The following is a 22079-nucleotide window of genomic DNA, read 5'->3' as shown; positions in this document are numbered from 1 at the left end:
CGTGTGTGTGTCCGTGTGTGTGTGTGTATGTGTGTGTGTGTGTGAATCACACTAAAACATTTAAGCTAAATAAATCGTACATTGCCCATACATCACAAAATTGTTGCACACATGAGTAGATTCATGCATACGTGAAACACGCCCATACACTCATACATCTGTCCTCACACCCCCCCCCCCACCTTCACCCCCTCTCCTCTCCTAAACCCCATCTCTCCTCTTCCACCCCACCTCTCCTCCTCCACTCTCCTCTTCCACCCCTCACTCCTCCCCCACCAGTCTCTCCTCCTCCATCCCATCTCTCCTCCTCCACCCCTATCTCTTCCTCCACCCATCTCTCTTCCTCCATCCCATCTCTCCTCCTCCACCTCCTCTCTCCTCTTCCACCCCTCACTCCTCTTCCACCCCATCTCTCCTCTTCCATCCCTCTCTCTTCCTCCACCCCCTCTCTCCTCCTCCGCCATATCTCTCCCCTCAGCCCCAGCTCTCCGTTTTGCCTGGTAGCAGTGCCCACCCGATCATAATCCATAAATAATGGACATATATCAGAATAATTATTCGGTGTGATTGCCTTCCATTCTACGTAATTTTTTATTCAGTACATAAGAGGACCATAGGCCCATAGCACATCGTATGATATGGCCATTCAGGCACAGCCAGCCTCACTAAAGTTGAACGATAAGGAAGGTAGCCCTTGTACGCTTGTATATCAGTTACATTATTCGATTTAAGAGTGCTATTCTTCGATCTATGCGCAGAAGGAAAAACGCAATATAAAGATAGACAAGCGTTTGAGAGAAAGAAAGTGAGCGAGTTAGAGAGAGAGAAACAGAGAGGGAGGAATACATATAGACACACACACAAGACGAAGTTTCTGTGTGCGCTCACACACACATACACACACACACATATACATACATACATACATACACACACACACACACACACACACACACACACACATACATACATACATACATACATACATACATACATACATACATACATACATACATACATACATACATACATACATACATACATACATACATACATACATACATACATACAACCGCCCTTATCCTCAAGAAAATGCAAGGGGGGTCACATTCAGAGCCACGAATCAGCAGTACAGCTAATGTTCTTGATAGGCAGATAGTTTATTGGTACGTATATCACATGTGCTTATCGTGTTAATGGTGAACACAGTGAGAAGACATTATTTGAATTGTCTCGTTGTTGACTGAATTAATGAATTTCTTACCAAACAAACAAAAAATAAATCTAAAAAGTAATTTCACTGGAACCTCGGTAAAATGTAGCATTGTTTCGGCTTTTGTATAGCAGAAATGGTTGTTTGGGAGAGAAAACAATGTAACACGGATACATTGAAAAGACTGGCCACATGTGTATGGTCGGCAGCTGGTGGCATGGATTGTTGATGTTGCATCAACAGGCAAACTGTTGTAATATCTGTACGCACATAAGCATTTGATACATAACCGGTATGTCTAATAACTTACAAATGTACACACAATGTGCATTTAGATATAAGTAATACACACAAATCAACTATATGAATAAACACTTAAACTCTAATTAAGTAAACGCTCTCCACGGCAAAGACGTTTGAATTCAAAGATGAAAAAGGTCCCTTCAACACCCCTCCTGTGTTCAACGTTCATTGCACTGAAAGAAGTCACCTGTTTTACCTCCTCGAAAGACGCGCTCGCGCACAGCTATTGTCACGCTCCACGTGTTTCCCTACATGCAACATGATAATGCCATATAAGGAAGTTTTGTCGCTGGTTTCCGAGAAGTGCTTTGATCGGCGCTCATAAATACAGCTGTTGAGAATTTGGAGTCACTCAGTCCCCAGCCGGTGTGCAACAAGGAACGATACTTGCTCCTACACGATTCTATCAATATGTGTGACGACGACGTTGCTGCGTTGGTTATCGACAACGGCTCCGGCATGTGCAAAGCCGGGTTCGCCGGTGATGACGCCCCAAGAGCTGTTTTCCCCTCCATCGTGGGTCGTCCCCGTCATCAGGTAACACAATTCTGTCATCGCCTTATGAAAATGTTGATTTATACAGTGGGTCAACTTGACCGGTTTTGCCGGGGATGTTATTACTGCATTCCAAATGTGGTAAAATATGTTATTTATCACGTATAAATGTAATGTTTCATGTTTCCATCTTATTTCAAAATAGTCTATATAGTTATAACTTATATCCATGAACGTGTGACAATGGTTTCAGAACAAACATGTTATGTGTTTGAAAGATTGAGACTGCATAATTTTTAGAGTCATGTCTCTGAGTATCTTCAATACTAATCTTAAAGGTCACATGCAGCCAAAAAAATCAAACATAATTAAAACACAATTATCACTTATTCATGACATCTAATATACATTGCCGCTTGTAAAAAAACCCAAATAAACAAAATTATAAGCGCACAATCGCGATTCAAAAGTGCAATATTTTGTACTTGGGCTTACTTCCCTCGAAACGAAGCCGTCGGGAGACCGAACCCAGTCACAGCGAGTAGGGGTGCACTCAACTGTAACGACGGCATCCGATTGGCTGTTTCATTTGCTGATATGTTGAAGGCTCAATATGTGTGCAGAAAGATGATCTGTTTGAGGGGCATTTTATAAGTATGGTGAGTCACAAGAAAGTATGATTCTTTATTGATAACAACTTCTTTTATTGTACTTGATGCGTCGTTTCAGTATGGATTCATATACCGTTGTCAAACAAAATCATTTACACTAGAAGAAGTTGTTATCCATAAAGAATGTATATACAGATGTTGGGTTTTGTAAATACATGTTCTCTGAATTTGCGGTCGATCCATTCAAAAATAATCTCAGTAGAGATGGTGAACCACTGCGTGGCTAGAAACTGTCATTCGTCCAAGTACAAAGCAGGACTTGAAACTGAGAAGAGTTCGCACCAGTTTCCGTCAGATCCAGTCATCCGAGAGAAATGGATGTAGTTTGTTTGCAACCCACAGACATAAAAAAACATGTCATGTGTCCATGTGTATGTATGTTTGCCTAATTACATAATGCGGCAGGGACAGGAGTGGGGTTCACGAGTCATAAAGCAATTTGTTTTGTTTATGGCGTGTATCCTGATAAGTGTTAAGATCGAACTGCATGTGGTCAATAATTGAAGCTGTGTATTGCATATTGTCGTTAGCAGACATGCAGGCAGACAAATAGGTGTCAATAAACCAGACATTGACCTTTCTCTGTGACAGAAGAGGCTTATCACAATCAAGTATTTTTCAAAGTAAGGAGTAGATTAGTTACTTGTTTGTTTACACAACCAAGATTAGACTACTGCCCACGACCTCATACTCGTGCATACTGTTGAAGCTCCGCGAACCTATTCAGTGCGCATGCGTTATGAGCGCAGCGCATCACAGCTGTTGAAACCAACAGCGCTTGTGGAAATTTAGTTAATCGTTTGAACTCCGATTTCGTGGGCTTTTTTTCATCGCGTTTTTCTCAACTTCATAGGTTGAATTGGCATTTTGGATGATTTGTTTCGGTACGTGCAAACCGAAAGGTATCACAATCTGCAAAGTTTTACGTTGCATGTGACCTTTAACGTATATAAGTAAGCATATACCTACGACAGATACGTTGTACTGTTTAGTCAAGTAAAGAATAAAAGGTATCTCTAAATATCTGTGTAAAAAGACAAAAAGACCATGTTTGTGACTACCTTGGAGAAACGTATTTTATGGTGAAGAGGGCATTTACATATGACTGGATATAGCACACAATCTGAATGCAGCAGCTAAATATTGTAACGTTATCTCCAATTTTGTTTCCAGGGTGTGATGGTCGGTATGGGACAGAAAGACAGCTATGTCGGTGACGAGGCTCAGTCCAAGAGAGGTATCCTTACCCTGAAATATCCTATCGAGCACGGAATCGTCACCAACTGGGACGACATGGAGAAGATCTGGCATCATACCTTCTACAACGAGCTCCGTGTGGCTCCAGAGGAGCACCCCGTCCTCCTGACTGAGGCTCCCCTCAATCCAAAGGCCAACCGTGAAAAGATGACGCAGATCATGTTCGAGACCTTCAATTCTCCAGCTATGTATGTAGCCATCCAGGCTGTTCTTTCTCTGTACGCTTCTGGTCGTACTACGGGTATTGTTTTGGACTCTGGTGATGGTGTCACCCACACTGTTCCCATCTACGAGGGTTACGCCCTTCCCCACGCCATAATGAGACTCGATCTCGCTGGTCGCGATCTCACTGATTACATGATGAAGATTCTGACCGAGCGTGGTTACTCCTTCACCACCACCGCTGAGAGGGAAATCGTTAGGGACATCAAAGAAAAGTTAGCTTACATTGCTCTAGACTTTGAGCAGGAAATGCAGACTGCTGCTTCTTCCTCTTCATTGGAGAAGAGTTACGAGCTTCCCGACGGACAGGTCATCACGATTGGCAACGAAAGGTTCCGTTGTCCAGAGGCCATGTTCCAGCCATCCTTCATAGGTATGGAATCAGCCGGTATCCACGAAACAACATACAATTCCATCATGAAGTGTGATGTTGATATCCGTAAAGACTTGTATGCCAACACTGTTCTCTCAGGAGGTACCACCATGTTCCCAGGTATCGCAGATAGAATGCAGAAGGAGATCACAGCCCTCGCTCCACCAACAATGAAGATCAAGATTATCGCTCCCCCAGAGAGGAAATACTCCGTCTGGATCGGTGGCTCCATCTTGGCCTCTCTTTCGACCTTCCAGCAGATGTGGATCAGCAAACAGGAGTACGATGAGTCCGGTCCATCCATTGTGCACAGAAAATGTTTCTAGACATATTTGAGTTACTTTTGCAATGTCGTACCCTACGTGGTGACAATGTGGAAATCCTGACAATATGGACAATTTTCGTGCAATCTCAGAAACTATATGATGTTGGAAGCCGCATCTGTAAGCCATTCATGTACATTCTGGTTGTTTTCACTGTTTTATCTTTTGAATAAATATTTATAATCATATTTTGTTTCACTTCTACATGTTCTACTTTAAATTGTTAGTAGCTGTTTGGAAATTGGTGTAATGCCCACGTTCCACCTGATTCAAGTTTTCTTTAGGACGTAAGCTGTCAGTCTTAGCTGGGCATTAGCTGAGTTATTGACAGTCAGCAACACAACAGTATATCACAGTCAAGTCAGAAAAAAAGTACCCAAGCCTCAATGTATGATCAGTGTAGTACACTCATCAATGTGGTGTGATTCTCAACTTCCTCGGGAGTATACAACTCAGAATATCCTTCACCACACGCTGGATAAGTTGAACAGGTCCATATTTCAGGTCGCTTGTATCAAGAGAACACCCGTCGATGTGTTTTCTGAGAATGACTACTATCATCTAGGTTTAAGATGTTTGTTACATTCACGCGACGTCAGCCCTGACGTCCATCTAAGTGGAGGCATGTCGGTTTTCTGTTCGAGAATGACACAGGTATTGACCATAGCAGTATGCAAAAGAAACTCGCACTCTGCAATAGTCGGTTGGAGGAAGATGTAGGCGAGGATAATGTCTTTGCCAGCCATAACAGTTTTATTGGGCTTTGAGAAATACCGACTATTAAGACCCAATCTTTGAACCTTTGGTGAACAGTTTACTCTTCTCTGCATTTCATTACAATTGTACCCTAACAGTGAACAATTCACACAATGTGCAAAAGGTTTAAAATTAGGGGTCATAAACTATGTACATATACTGTACAATTTTAGTGGAAGCCAGCTGCAATGAAAGCTTTACGAAAATGTTAATGATTCATGACTTCATTTGAGCAGAATGTTAAGGCAGACATGGAAATAAGTCTTTCACCGTGTATCGGCATTAGGAAGTATAAGGATAATGAGACCACTTCGAGAAAACAGCTCCACAGATGGTCAGTCTCCTTACATTTGTAACATGTCACACTGGGTTTACACCTGTTGAAGTACAAATTCTAGTACTGGTTTAGTTGAGTCCATCCGGGATTCGAACCCTCACCCTCAGACTGTTAACCTAGTATGAAACCATACAGCTTGGTGTATCTAACATTTTTTGTCACTTGAAATACATTTGATGAAACCCAATCTAGCAAATATATCGGACATAATTTTACAGGGTTATTCTGTGACATTTCTGTTTTTACACGTACCGGGAAACAAATATGAAACGTTAGAAACAGGACCATATATCAGTTTCATCATCATGACTTCTGTATGAAACTGACATTGTGTTTAACTGTTGAGTAGATCGGGAAGGAAACATACATCAATGTTTCCTTGACACTCATATTGCAGCATGATACTTGTTACACAAGGGTGGAGCCTGTCAACGCCGACAGCTACAAGGGCGCAAGGGAAGTTCAAATGCCAGTTACACACTGTTACCAAATAGGGCCTGGAGAGTACAAGTGTGTTGTGGTTCTGAGTGACCTACATTCGTGTGACCGAGTGGGGAACCCGGGTTAGTAGACGTACCCAGCGACCCAATATGTTTTAGTGAGGGTGATAGATGGATCAGCGACCCAGTATGTTTTAGTGAGGGTGATAGATGTATCAGGTTATCAGGTTCTGTAAATTAGTTCACGAATTGTCATCGTACCTCGATACATGGGACATTGCACACAATGACAGGCACTCACGTCTGTTATTTCCGCGAGGACAGCATTGCATTGGTGGAAAACTGCTCAGTATATGTTTCTGTTGTGCCTGTATGCGTATTGCTGCTTGTACTGAAAGCATTAATAAGATGACAAGATTGCTCATTGTGCTAGAATCCATTATTACCACGGTCATTTGATCAGTGGTTATACATTTTCATTCTCCTCTCCATGGGGATCATTCTGCCTGTGAGGTTAACCCAAGGAAAAGTCTATTATTGCTGGTATTGCTCGGTACATAAGAGGACCGCTAGTCCCATACAATATCCATCGTTTGATATGGCCAATCATGCACAGCCAGTCTCAGGTAAAGGTCACATGCAACGTAAACCACAACTTTGATTCTGATACCTTTACGTATGCAGTTACCGAAACAAATCATGAAAAGTGCCAATTCAGTCTATAAAGTTGAAAAACACGCGATGAAAAAAAGCCAGCGAAATGGGAGTTCAAACGATTCACTAAATTTCCCCCAGCGCTGGGGGAAAACTGGTTTCATCAGCTGTGCTGCGTTGCGCCCATAACGCATGCGCAGTGAGTAGGTTCGCGGAGCTTGAAACAGTGTGCATGCTCGGAGTATGAGGTCGTGAGCCGTAGTCTGATCTTGGTTGTGTAAACAAACAAGTAAATAATCTACTCGTTATATAAAAAACTTGTTGATTGTGGTAAGCAGCCTCTGTCACAGAGAAAGCTCAATGTCTGGTATGTTGACACCTGTATGTCTGCCTGCCTGTCTGCTAAAGACAATAGACAGCATCAATCATTGACCACATGCAATTTGAACTTAGCACCTATCAGGCTATACACCATAAACAAAATAAATTGATTTATGACTCGTGCACCCGAGTCCAGTCTCTGCCGCATTGTGTAATTAGGCAGGTGTGATACTTGTACACATGACTTGTACACATGTTTTTTATGTCTGTGGGTTGCAAACAAACTACATCCATTTCTCTCGGATGACTGGATCTGACGGAAACTGGTGCGAACTCTTCTCAGTTTCAAGTCCTGCTTTGTACTTGGATGAATGACAGTTTCTAGCCACGCAGTGGCTCACCATCTCTACTGAGATTATTTTTGATTCGATCGAACGCAAATTCAGGGAACATGTATTTACAAAACCCAACATCTCTATATACATTCTTTATGGATAACAACTTCTTCTAGTGTAAATGATTTTGTTTGACACTTGAGTGCACCTCTACCCGCTGTGACTGGGTTCGGTTTCCCGAGGGCTTCGTTTCGAGGGAAGTAAGCCCAAGTGTACAAAATATTGCACTTTTGAATCGCGATTGTGCGCTTATAATTTTGTTTGTTTGTTTTTTTAACAAGCAGCAATGTATATTAGATGTCATGAATAAGTGATAATTGTGTTTTAATTATGTTTGATTTTTTGGTTGCATGTGACCTTTAAGTTGAATGATAAGGAAGGTAGCCCCTGCTCTCTAGTAAATCAGTTAAATTCTTCGCTTTAAGACTGCTATTCTTCGATTTACGCAACAGAAAGATAGACAAATGTTTGAGAGAAAGAAGGTGAGCGAGTGAGAGGTGTGTGAAACAGAGAGGGAGAAACACACGTAGACACACTGACACAAGCAGGACGAAGTTTCTGTCTTAACAGACAGACAGAGAGACAACACCAAGGACACGGCGAGACGATAGTAAAACATACACACGTGAACATAACTACATATAATGATACCCCGCAGCTAGGTGCTGTGTCGTTCACGTAATAATGATAATTAGTGATTATTAACGTTTACAACGCGAGGTACACACGTTATGCCGTGTGACATAACAAGGGCATATCGATGTATAGTGAAGGGGTTACGTTCAGAGCCACGAATAAGCAGTGCAGATAATGCTCTTGATAGGCAGATGGTTTATTGGCACGTATATCACATGTGTTTATCCTGTTAATGGTGAACAGGATATGGTGAATTGCTTCGTTGTTAAATGAATTGATGAATACCCTACCAAACAAGCAAAAAATAAACTCCTCACAGATACTCGTTAGACCTTTCTCCTGAAAATATATTACCATGAAAAACAAGGCAAAACAATTTGAAAGGTGATCCGCTAACCCCATCCTTTTTTTTCGCTACACTTATCCCTTCATGCTTGACACCAAGAAACACAGCCTTGTTTGCTGTGTCAGATAAAACCGTGAACATATGAATATGTTTGGCTTGATCATATGACCTTGACAAAGCATTTCCTTCCCTTCTCCTGGCATACATTCTTACGCAGCCAATAAGTAACACTGGAAATCTGGTCTTTGGAAGAAAAGTAGGCTTAAAGGTCACCTACAACAACAACAACAACAACAACAACAACAAGAAGAAGAAAATCCCCAAAACATATTTAAAACACAATTATCACTTATTCGTGACAAATAATGTACATTGCTGATTGTGAAAAAAACAAATCAAGGAAATTATAAGCGTACAATAGCGAATCTTAAGTGCTGTATTTTTACGTGAGGTTAATTCCCTCGAAACGAAACGGTTGTAGGAAACAAAATGTCCATAGGAAAAAACGCCATGGAATGAAAGTCGTAGATTTGTTTTGGAAACAAAGTAATTGAAAAACAAGTCATGAATTAACAAAACTCAGTATTGATCATGTATTCATTTAACAAATGATAACAATGTTATCAGGAATAACATACCTCACCTGAACTTATAGAATTAATGCCATAGCAAAAGTCATAGAAAAACAAGTCATGAATTAACAAAACTCATTATTGATCATGTATTTATTTAACAAATTATAACAATGTTATCAGGAATAACATACCTCACTTGAACTTATAAAATTAATGCCATAGAAAAAGTCATAGGAAATAAGTCATGAATTAAAAAATGGTCAATATAGCAATAGCACTACATTTGGTACTACATTTGTACTACATTTGAACTGATTTATTTATAAAAACCTTAACAACCTGTTTTCATTACTGACGATGGAAGTGAAATTTATAAAATACAGTATAAACATTGTAAATAACTGAGAACAGGATGTTTTACAATAGTTATTTTTCCAATGACTACTTTCCGAGCACACTTTCCCAGCTAGAGTGGGTGTGCACTCAAAAAACCCAAACAAGATGGCGGCATCAGGTCGCAAATGGAAACTGCTCTGACAGTATTTTCCTGTTTCAGTGATCTAAATGGATGAATGATGTCTAAATCATAACCAGATGATCCCGGTATGTAAACCACTATGCATCAACAACAAAATGCAGAACCTTTTACTCCAAAGTAGTAAGTTAATCAGAAGGAAAAGTCGTCTTCAACTGACTCTGATACGGCGAGAGACGACACAACCACCAACATGATGAGTACTGGAGATTTCGTTAAACATTCTCTAGATAATGTTTATACGCCACAAGCAAATAGCCCGATTCAACACATACCACCCCTCGACCAACAATATTATCTGCCTCCGCTTCCATATTACCCGACACCCGGTAGGGTGGACATTTTGTTAAAGCTTGCACAACTTGATGGGAAGGCCTCTAAACCTGACTCTATCGAAAAGAATGTGTCACACATCAAATGCAATGTTGAAAAGCTTAAAATCGAAGAACAAAATTTGGATGTCCTGAGAACGCAGGTTGACGAAATTAACAGTACAGTAAAAGTACCTTATAAACGAGTGCATGTTTCGATGATTTCCAAAAAGATAAACTAAAAATGCATGATGATATAAAGCATTTGCAAAATGAAAAATACTCACTTCTTATGTAAAGCGTGAAACAAGAAAACCTGAAATTGTAATAAACTGTGACAGATCTAAGATATCGATCTATGCTAGGCGATCTTATATTCTTAAACATCCCCGAAGAGAAAGTTTCGTCTTCTTTGGAAAACTGTTAAAAGGTTCAGTGACCAATGTTCCTAAGAATCATGATTGTGACCAGACTGTAATAACAAGTGATTATGCTAATAGCGACAATGGTGAATATTTGAGCTCTAAGTCTGTACCTGTTGTTTCAAAGGCATTTAGAAGTTGGAGGAATCAAACTAAAAGTGCTTTATGGTTCAACTTCTTTATTATACAAGGTCACAACGTTTCGGGACAGATTCTAGTCTCTTCTTCAGGTGAAGTGAGGGTAAAACTAAAGGGTTGCAGTATATATACACATAACAGTAGACTGATAACAATGGGTAACAAGATATACAGGTTTCTATTAATTGATGTTCAGGCTTCGATTGATAGATGTACAGGCTTCAACTTATGTACAGGCTTCAACTGATTGGTGTGCAGGCTTGTGTTGATTAGGTTAACGAGTTACAGGTAAAGATGTTTGGATAAAGATTAGTCACTGAGGATAAGGTAGTTCCATGCATTGGGTAAGTAAACACCTCCGTCTCTGTTGATTGAGGGATTGTTCCGCTTGATTGCAATGGCTGTGGGAATTTTGAGCAGTGAGTTGTTGTTGCCTGATCTGAGACAGCGAGATGGAACATACTCTTCCACCTGGTTGGACAGATAGGATGGAGCCGAACCATTTATGCAGCGGTATGTGATGCACAGGATCTTATATTCGATCCTTGCTTTGATCGGCAGCCAGTGTAGTTTGACAAGGACTGGTGTGATGTGTGACCGCTTCCCGCTTCTGGTGATGGTACGTGCAGCTGCATTCTGACAAGATCCTGACGTACATTACCCAGTAAACTGTCACAGTAATCCAGCCGTGAGAGGATTGTGGATCTCGCCAAATGCCACTAACATAGATGTTGATTGCATTGTAACAGTAACACTATTGTTGACAATAATACTACTGTCAATGGCATAGATGTTGATTGTGCTGTAAGTGACGGTAACACTAGTGTTGACAATGATACTACTGTCACTGACATAGGTCTTGATATGGTATCGTAAGTAATAGTTACACTAAATAAAGTTTAAGATCTCACAACACTGTTTATTAATGTGTCCTAACATAGTCTTTATGTCACTGGAGTTCGGTCACTCTTGATTAGGGCTTTCACAAATAACTTCAACTTCACAGAAATAGATTGAAGTTTGTTATATTTATAGAAGACCTAAATTCAAAAGAATCTCAAGGCTTAGTATTCAAAGTGTATATGTTGCTGGAAGTAAAGTTCTGCGTTCAGGACCCGTGAAGATCTGGAAAAGAACAGGGCTTCAGCAACCCATGCTTGTCATAAAAGGCGAGTATGCTTGTCGTAAGAGGCAATTAACGGGATCAGGTGGTCAGGCTCGCTGACTGGGTTGACACATGTCATCGGTTACCAATTGCGCAGATCGATGCTCATGCTGTTGATCACATCTACGAACCGCCGCCATATAGGTGGAATATTGCTGAGTGCGACATAAAAATAAACTCACTTAATTAAACTGAAATTATTTGCCATTATAATTTCATCTATTTGTTATCCATATGTTTGCAAAATATAGAAAATCAAGGAAAGGAAATTATTTTCATCCACGAGCGAGATTAGTCGAATTAAGACCGTAATGATTTCATATTTTGTCACGATACTTATAAACACACTTTCATTCATTTACAACCTCCCCACCCCCCAAACAATAAAAAAAACCAAATGCATTTTGAGTGGAAGTGCAGATTTTTGTACTTGTTAAGAAACAGAGGAACTAAGTCAAAATGAGTTGAATTTTGTGCCATGATACTTATAAATATATCCTCATTCATTTACAACCTCCAAAACACAGGAAAAGATGTATTTTGAGTAAAAGTTCTCGCATATTTTTATAAATCGCCCTGAACTCGCAAAATTAAGGCAAAATGAGTTGAATTTGGTGTCATGATACTCATAGAGGCACATTCATTCATTTACATCCTCCAAAACATTGAAAAAGGTGTATTTGGAGTAAAAGGAAATATTCTCGCCCATGGGTCAAATGTTTTTTGGCCCATGGGCGAGATTTTGTTATTTTACTCTCAATTAACGGAATTGAGTAAAAATGAGTAGAAATTTGTGTTACGATACATATGAACATACTTTATTCCAAAATGTTTTTCGCCCAAGAGCGAGAGTTTTCAAATTCGCTCTCACTAAGCGGAATTAAGTCAAAATGAGATGAAGTTTCTGTCATGATACTCATAAATGTACTCTCATTCATTTACATCCTCCAAAACATGTGAAAAGATATATTTGGAGTAAAAGGAAATGCCGAAAGTCATTTTGGGCCATGGGCAAGATTTTGTTATATTACTCTAAACTAACGGAATTCAGTAAAAATGAGTTGAGATTTGTGTTATGATACTTATGAACACACTTTCATCCATTTACAACCTCACAACAAATGTATTTTGGGCAAAAGTAAATATTCTCACCCATGGGCGAGATTTTTTAAATCGCTAAAAATTAGCAGAAATAAGTCCAAATAAGCGTGAATTTCGTGTCACGACATTAATAAAAATATACTTTCATTTATTTATAAACTGCAAAGCATGGACGAGCATTTTCAAGGAAAATAAATGTTCTCGTCCATAACCTCATATGTTTTTCACCCATGGGCGAGATTTTTTAAAAATCACTGTCACTTAGCGGAGTCAGGTCACAACGAGCTGAAAGTTGTGTCATGATACTTATTAACATTTTGAAATTCATTTACAACCTCAAAAACATTTATTCTGGACGAAATTAAACATTCACTCCCATGGGCCACTCGAGTTTAAATTTTGAGTTTTCGAAATTTTTCATTTTCATTTTTTCATCCTTAGCACATATTCATAACAGCTGAATGTTTATTTTTGCCCGATCCCTTGTGAGAGAGTGGCCACAATGAGTAGAGTTTCTGGACTTCTGTGAGTCCAGAATTAACGTGTAAATTGTTTATGTCTTTTACCGAATATGATGCGACGTGTCTATATGGATTCATATATCGTTGTGAAGCAAGAGCGACAAGGGTATAAGAGTCCACACCAAAACGTCGTATCATATGCAATTATAGAAGTTCTTATCCATAAAGAATGTATGTAGATTTTGTTGGGTCTTGTAAATACATGCTCTCTGCATTTGCGTTCGATCAACAAATACTGAGATAGTGAACTACTGCGTGGTTGGAAATTGTCGTTCGTTGAAGTACAAAGCAGATCTTTAACCTGACAGTCTGAATTTGCTCCGGTTTCCGTCCGATCCAGTCATCCGAGAAAAATGGATGCAATTTGTTTGCAAGCCACAGACAAAATAACATGCCATGTGTACAATTAGTGATTAGTGGATCGTTTGAACTCCGATTTCGCGGGATTTTTCAGCGCGTTATTTTTCAAGTTGAATTCATTTGTTGCTTTAAGTTCGTATGGAAAGGTATCAGAATCTGCAAAGTTGTGTTTTGCACCTTGCCCATTGTTTGCCAGTCAGCAAGCACATCAGGGCTGCATCATTTTAGTTCCGACATGTGAAATCTGTCAAATAGTGCCAGACACTGACAAGGGATACCGCGTCATGGGCTACTACAGTTTCTGTGAATGGTCAATCGAACCTCATTAAAGAAAGAAAGTGAGTTCTGCAATTACGGTGATACAACATGCATCTTGTTCCGGGTTCATCTGTTACAGTGAGGCTTCGTCGTTGTAGACAAGGGGGGAGTTCTAAATATGAACAAGCATACACACAGGAACCACAGGAACAGGTGTAATCATGCACTTGTTGAAGGCACAAACACATCCCTGCTGTCTTTCTCAGCCATAAATTCTGTATGGCAGTGTTTGTTTTGGACTCATTTAAAAGGCAGTGCATACTCTCCCCCCCACTCCCCCCACTCTCTCTCTACAACAGGCATGTGCGACAGTCGTACTTACATTGGCGTGAGTGATTGAGTCAAGATTTAAAGTATCATCGGCGACATTTCAGCAATATCGCGACTAAAACTGTTTCGAAATGATAAATAAATAATACATACATATAATATATAAAACCCCGTCAACGAATGACTATCACAACATAATTTACAACAAGGTAGCAATCATCGATAAAAAACGAAGAAAGCTAATCTTGAACAATACAATATAAAAGTGGGCTATTTAGCGTCCAAAGAGGAAGGTAGATCAACATACTAGTGTATCAGTATTCTGATAGACAAATCGTACATTGTCCATCCATCAAAAAATTGTTGAACACATGAGTACATTCATGCACCCACAAAACTGATTCCACTCCATGAGAAAACTGTAACGTAAATCTGAACAAAAGGGGCAACTGATCTGAAAATGAATCTAGTCCTCAACTGAATGGTCGTCACAGAACTTACATAGCCGATGTTCCAGATGTGGGTACCAAAAAATTGAGTTTATTCGTTCTTTAAGTCGAGTAAACCTGTTGACTTCTAAGGATAGAGAACTACAGCGCAGCTAAGCCAGAGCAATGCCATGGAACCTGGGGATTAAGTGAGTTAACGTGCGGATTAGCCATCAGAGAACTTTTTAAAAGTATATACGTTCGTAGTAGAATGTCCACGGTCATTCCATAATTCTCAAGTGATTGAATCCACTCACAAGATAATTTAACATCAAGCCCTGTCTGGTTATGAATGTCATGAACTGGAAACTGTGATTCAGAAAGTAAGTAATAGACAAAGTTAACTCAAGATTGATCAAACTGTCAAGACCATTGCATAATGACACATGGCAGTCTGGAGTCCGCAATACAGTTGCCCAACCCCAAAACCTAAATATTCCCATTTCTGCTTACAAATATGGCTGCTCCATCCCATCTCTCCTCCTCCACCCCATCTCCCCTCTTCCACCCCATCTCTCCTCCTCCACCCCATCTCTCCTCCTCCACCCCATCTCTCTTCCTCCGCCCCATCTCTCCTCCTCCACCCCATCTCTCCTCCTCTGCCTCATCTCCCCTCTTCCACCCCATTTCTCCGCCTCCGCCCCATCTCCCCTCTTTCACCCCATCTCTCCTTCACCCCTCTCTCCTCTTCCACCCCATCTCTCCTCCGCCACCCCATCTCTCCTCTTCCACCCCCTCTCTTCCATCCCATCTCTCCTCCTCCGTCCCATCTCTCCGTTTTGCCTGGTAGCAGTGCCCACCCGATCATATTCAGTCGAGATGAACAGTAAAACAATCAACAGTTTGTGAAACTTTACTTGTCCCATGAATATGAGTGTATATGTGTGGGAGTGAAAGAGTGTGTTCGTGTGTGTGAGAGAGGAAGAGAGAGGGAAGCAGAGGGAGAGAGAGAGAGAGAAAGGGAGAGAGAGAGAGAGAGAGATAGAGAAAAAGTGTGAGAGAGAAGTGTAAGTACCAATCTTTATTAGTAATATTTGTCACACACCCGCCGAAGAACTGATTAATCGGATGTTTGATTTGAACAGATTCCGCTGTGTGCTCCGTTTGATCAAGCTCGTTGATCACAGTCATCATTCAAGAAGACTACATGTACCGCATAATGAAACATTATGTGTTCATGTACCCTCAGTCGTCATCGGTCATCAGCCGCGCTTACCCGATGACACGCAGACTAAGATCTTCTTTACCGTCGATTACATAAGGAAAACCAAATATTTATTGTCGCGTATGAGCCTTCACGACAATATTGTACCACCCACACGCATACAGCTTCATGAACGTACGGTGACGATGATATGAGGCCTCGACTTTGTATTACCTGAGGCCAGCTGTGGAAAAGCCGGTTAAACAAACAAGAAAACAGACAGATGAAGAAGATAGGAATATCTTCAACGTTTGACTATCGATTGAGGAAGCCAATCCATACATGAGTAGTTAAGCACGAAATAATTTGCATAATATTGCATGATGTTCCGTACATCTCTATTCCTCACTGATCATCGACTATACCCAGTATACCCAAGCCTGCGAGTGTTATGAGTAAGTAATAGATTTGTCAGAGTGAGTGAGTGAGTTTAGTTTAACACCTCTTTTGGTAATATTCCATTAATATCACGGCGGTGTACACCGGAAAGAATGTTTAGAACGAATCCACAAAAAATATTCTGTAAATAATGGACGTATATCAGAATAATTATTCGGTGTGATTGCCTTCCATTCTACGTAATTTTTTTATTCGGTACATAAGAGGACCATAGACCCATAGCACATCGTATGATATGGCCATTCAGGCACAGCCAGCCTCACTAAAGTTGAACGATAAGGAAGGTAGCCCTTGCACGCTTGTATATCAGTTACATTATTCGATTTAAGAGTGCTATTCTTCGATCTACGCGCAGAAGGAAAAACGCAATATAAAGATAGACAAGCGTTTGAGAGAAAGAAAGTGAGCTAGTTAGAGAGAGAGAGAAACAGAGGGAGGAATGCATATAGACAGACACAGACATATGCACAGAAGGACGAAGTGTCTGTGCATACATACATACATACATACATACATACATACATACATACATACATACATACATACATACATACATACATACATACATACATACATACATACATACATACATACATACATACATACATACATACGTGTACGTGTTTCAGAAGAATATAACCGCATGTAATGAGACCCCACAGCTAGATGCTGTGTCGTTCACGTAATAATGATAATTATAAGGTGATCATTAGCGTTTGCAACGCGAGATACACACGTTATGCCGTGTGACGTAACAAGGGTATATCGATGTGTAGTGAATATCTGATCGATAACCGCCCTCATCCCCGAGAAACTGCATGGGGGTCACGTTCAGAGCAACGAATCAGCAGTAGAGCTAATGTTCTTGATGGGCAGATAGTTTATTGGTACGTATATCACATGTGTTTATCCTGTTAATGGTGAACACAGTGAGAAGACATTATTTGAATTGTTTCGTTGTTGAATGAATTAATGAATATCTTACCAAACAAACATAATATAAACCCCTCACAGACACTTTCCAGACCTTCCAAAAATATATTAATATGAAAAACATGGCAAAACAAAGGTCATCTGAAAATCCCATCCTTTGTTTTCACTTCACTTATCCCTTCATGCTTGACACCAACAAACACAGCATCGTTTATTGCGTCAGATGAAACCGTGAACATATGAATAATTATTGCTTGATTATATAACCTTGAGAATGCAATTAATTTCCTTCCCCTGTCATACATGCTCACACAGTTAATAAGTAAAACGGGAAATGCAACTGATCCTCTCTTTGTAAGAAAAGTAAAGTCGGGTTAAGGAAGAAGGTTCGATGCAGCCTGTAATCATCCCATACCAGTCATGAAATACTGGAGCTGGGTCAGTTTAGTTCCGACACCTAAACTCTGTCAAATAGTGCCGGATACTGACAACAAAGGGTACAGCGTTACGGGCCACTACAGTTTCTGTGAATGTAGATTGTCTCAGCTTACAATCAATTATCACTCAAGGGGATAGGTTCTACAAATACGGTGCTACAACATGCATCTTGTTCCCGGTTCATCTGTTACAGTGAGCGTACGTCGCTGTAGACAAACGTGAAGTTCTACTTATGAACAAGCATATGCACAGGAACTACAGGTGGATGTGTAGTAATGCACTTGTTGAAGGCACACACACAGACACGCATCCGCAGTCTTCCTCAGCCATACAACTGTAACGCTTTGCCCTCATTTAAAAGGCAGTACATTCACTCAAAACACACACACACACACATACACACACACACGCGCGCGCGCGCTCTCATACTAGCTCTAATGTACACACACACGTACATTTAAACACTCAAACACACATACACTCAAAACGCACCTACACACATGAAAAACACTGGTATATATACCAAATTATTTAGACACTGAAACACACATAAGCACACTCCACACATTCTATCGATAGCACACCCACAAACATAAGCACCGAAAGCACACACACGCTTCTGAAATCCCTCCATTGTTTGTTTTCACCAGACTCAGCGATATTTCAGTATACACGATGTACTATCACGCATGCATACACATGCTTACTCTCACATTTTCATTCACACACTTGTACACACATATGCACTCACTCACTCACATACATATTTTCCCAGGCATGTCTAGATGCGCATGCGCTGCGCTAAGCATTGTATAATATTTGTCTGTGTCTATATACTGAATATACGAAGGTGACACACTTAACCAGTGACAGTCTGTGCGAACGATATCGACGAGACAAGCTGCTGTAACATGTGACAACGTCAGCTCGGCGTGTCACATAATTTAGCGGATACTTACCTTTCTATATATGGCAGGGCTTATTGTGACAACCATTAGCTTTTGTTGGTCACAGTTAAGTCCCGGCCTGACTCGTTGTACGGGTAAACGACAGGAATAAGATATACTTCTAGCATTAATAAATGTAGTCTTTACACATACTGGATGATATCAGTGACCACATAGGCTTCGATATAGGAAGTCCGAAAGCCATGTCAATAAAACGTGAACACAATGTGTTACCTGTGGAAGTAATATGTGGAAGTGGAAAGATGTTAGACCAGCCAGAGAGAGAGAGAGAGAGAGAGAGAGAGAGAGAGAGAGAGAGAGAGAGAGAGAGAGAGAGAGAGGAGAGAGAGAGAGAGAGAGAGAGAGAGAGAGAGAGAGAGAGAGAGAGAGAGAGAGAGAAATGTAGTATTGCTTGGTTGTTTGGGAGAGAAAACAATGTGACACAGATACATTGAAAAGACTGGCCACATGTATATGGTCGGCAGCTGGCGGCATGGATTATTGATATTGCATCAACATGCAAACTGTTGTAATATCTGTACGCACATAAGCATTTGATACATAACCGGTATGTCTAATAACTTACAAATTTATACACAATGTGCATTTAGATATAAGTAATACACACAAATGAACTATATGAATAAACACTTAAACTCTAATTAAGTAAAAGCTCTCCACGGCAAAGACGTTTGAATTCAAAGATGAAAAAAAACACCCCTCCTTCTGTGTCAGACGTTCACTGCATTGAAAGGAGTCACCTGTTCTACCTGCTTTCCCCAGCGTGCCCCTCCCTCCTCGAAGAACGCGCTCGCGCACAGCTATTGTCACGCTCCACGGGCCTCCCTACATGCAGCATGATATTGCCTTATAAGGAAGTTTTGTCGCTGGTTTCCGAGAAGTGCTTTGATCGGCGCACATAAATACAACTGTTGAGGATGTGGAGTCACTCAGTCCCCAGCCGGCGTGCAACAAGGAACGATACTTGCTCCTACACGATTCTATCAATATGTGTGACGACGACGTTGCTGCGTTGGTTATCGACAACGGCTCCGGCATGTGCAAAGCCGGGTTCGCCGGTGATGACGCCCCAAGAGCTGTTTTCCCCTCCATCGTGGGTCGTCCCCGTCATCAGGTAACACAATTCTGTCATCGCCTTATGAAAATGTTGATTTATACAGTGGGTCAACTTGACCGGTTTTGCCGGGGATGTTATTACTGTATTCCAAATGTGGTAAAATATGTCATTTATCACGTATAAATGTTATGTTTTATGTTTCCATCTTATTTCAAAACAGTCTATATAGTTATAACTTATATCCATGAACGTGTGACAATGGTTTCAGAACAAACATCTTATGTGTTTGAAAGATTGAGACTGCATAACTTTCAGAGTCATGTCTCTGAGTATCTTCAATACTAATCTTAAAGTATAGAAGTAAGCGTACACCTACGACAGATACGTTTTACTGTAAAGTAAAGGATAAAAGGTATCTATAAGTATATGTGTAAGACAAAAGATAGCTTGTTTGTGACCACCGTTGAGAAACGTATTTTAAGGTGAAGAGGACATTTACATATGACTGGATATAGCACACAATCTGAATGTACCAGCTGAATATTCTAACGTTATCTCCAATTTTGTTTCCAGGGTGTGATGGTCGGTATGGGACAGAAAGACAGCTATGTCGGTGACGAGGCTCAGTCCAAGAGAGGTATCCTTACCCTGAAATATCCTATCGAGCACGGAATCGTCACCAACTGGGACGACATGGAGAAGATCTGGCATCATACCTTCTACAACGAGCTCCGTGTGGCTCCAGAGGAGCACCCCGTCCTCCTGACTGAGGCTCCCCTCAATCCAAAGGCCAACCGTGAAAAGATGACGCAGATCATGTTCGAGACCTTCAACTCTCCAGCTATGTATGTAGCCATCCAGGCTGTTCTTTCTCTGTACGCTTCTGGTCGTACCACGGGTATTGTATTGGACTCTGGTGACGGTGTCACCCACACTGTTCCCATCTATGAAGGCTACGCCCTTCCCCATGCTATTCTCAGGTTGGACCTTGCTGGTCGCGATCTCACTGATTACATGATGAAGATCCTCACTGAGCGTGGTTACTCCTTCACCACCACCGCTGAGAGAGAAATCGTCAGGGACATCAAAGAGAAACTGGCCTATGTTGCACTTGACTTTGAACAGGAAATGCAGACTGCTGCCTCTTCGTCTTCACTGGAGAAGAGTTACGAGCTTCCCGACGGACAGGTCATCACGATTGGCAACGAAAGGTTCCGTTGTCCAGAGGCCATGTTCCAGCCATCCTTCTTGGGTATGGAATCAGCCGGTATCCACGAAACAACATACAATTCCATCATGAAGTGTGATGTTGATATCCGTAAAGACTTGTATGCCAACACTGTTCTCTCAGGAGGTACCACCATGTTCCCTGGTATCGCAGACAGAATGCAGAAGGAGATCACAGCCCTTGCTCCTGCAACAATGAAGATCAAGATTATCGCTCCCCCAGAGAGGAAATACTCCGTATGGATCGGTGGCTCCATCTTGGCGTCTCTGTCCACCTTCCAGCAGATGTGGATCAGCAAACAGGAGTACGATGAGTCCCGGTCCATCCATTGTGCATAGAAAATGTTTCTAGACATATTTGAGTTACTTTTGCAATATCGTACTCTACGTGGTGACAATGTGGAAATCCTGACAATATGGACAATTTTCGTGCAATCTCAGAAACTATATGATGTTGGAAGCCCCATTTGTAAGCCATTCATGTACATTCTTGTTGTTTTCACTGTTTTATCTTTTGAATAAATATGTATAATTATACTTTTTCACTTCTACATGTTATGCTTTAACTTGTTACTAGTTGTTTGGAAATTGGTGTAATGCCCACGTTCCACCTGATTCAAGTTTTCTTTAGGACGTAAGCTGTCAGTCTTAGCTGGGCATTAGCTGAGTTACTGACAGTCAGCAACACAACAGTATATCACAGTCAGCTCAGAAAAATGTACTCAAGCCTTAATGTATGATCAGTGTACTACACTCATCAATGTGGTGTGATTCTCAACTTCCTCGGGAGTATATCCTTCACCACTCGCTTGAGAGGTTTCAAGTCGCTTGTATCAAGAGAACACCTTCGATATGTTTTCTGAGAATGACTACTATCATTTAGGTTTAAAATGTTTGTTACATTCGC

At 40.8% G+C, this 22079-nt stretch overlaps 1 protein-coding gene across 1 annotated transcript; it reads left to right on the top strand.

Moving 5' to 3' along the window:
- Positions 1 to 1868: 1868 nt before the first annotated feature.
- LOC137292104 (uncharacterized) lies at positions 1869 to 21709 on the top strand. The gene is made up of 6 exons (XM_067823648.1): positions 1869 to 2053; positions 3856 to 4854; positions 5850 to 5947; positions 6368 to 6513; positions 19776 to 20002; positions 20519 to 21709. Exons 1-6 carry the CDS (start codon positions 1928 to 1930, stop codon positions 21509 to 21511), a joined length of 2589 nt encoding a protein of 862 aa, XP_067679749.1. The 5' UTR covers positions 1869 to 1927; the 3' UTR covers positions 21512 to 21709.
- The last annotated feature ends 370 nt before the right edge of the window (positions 21710 to 22079 follow it).

This window comes from Haliotis asinina, chromosome 7 (genome assembly GCF_037392515.1).
Source record: "Haliotis asinina isolate JCU_RB_2024 chromosome 7, JCU_Hal_asi_v2, whole genome shotgun sequence".
Lineage (NCBI taxonomy): Eukaryota > Metazoa > Mollusca > Gastropoda > Lepetellida > Haliotidae > Haliotis > Haliotis asinina.
The sequence above is the reverse complement of the archived record's forward strand: the minus strand, read 5'-3'. Positions and strand labels throughout refer to the sequence as shown.

Excerpts from the sequence above, each read along its gene's own strand:
- LOC137292104 (XM_067823648.1), top strand. The coding sequence starts at position 1,928 with ATGTGTGACGACGACGTTGCTGCGTTGGTTATCGACAACGGCTCCGGC. Across the intron at positions 2,054-3,855 it reads TGGGTCGTCCCCGTCATCAG|GGTGTGATGGTCGGTATGGG; the intron begins GTAACACAATTC and ends TTTTGTTTCCAG. Across the intron at positions 6,514-19,775 it reads TGACCGAGTGGGGAACCCGG|GATCGGCGCACATAAATACA; the intron begins GTTAGTAGACGT and ends GAGAAGTGCTTT.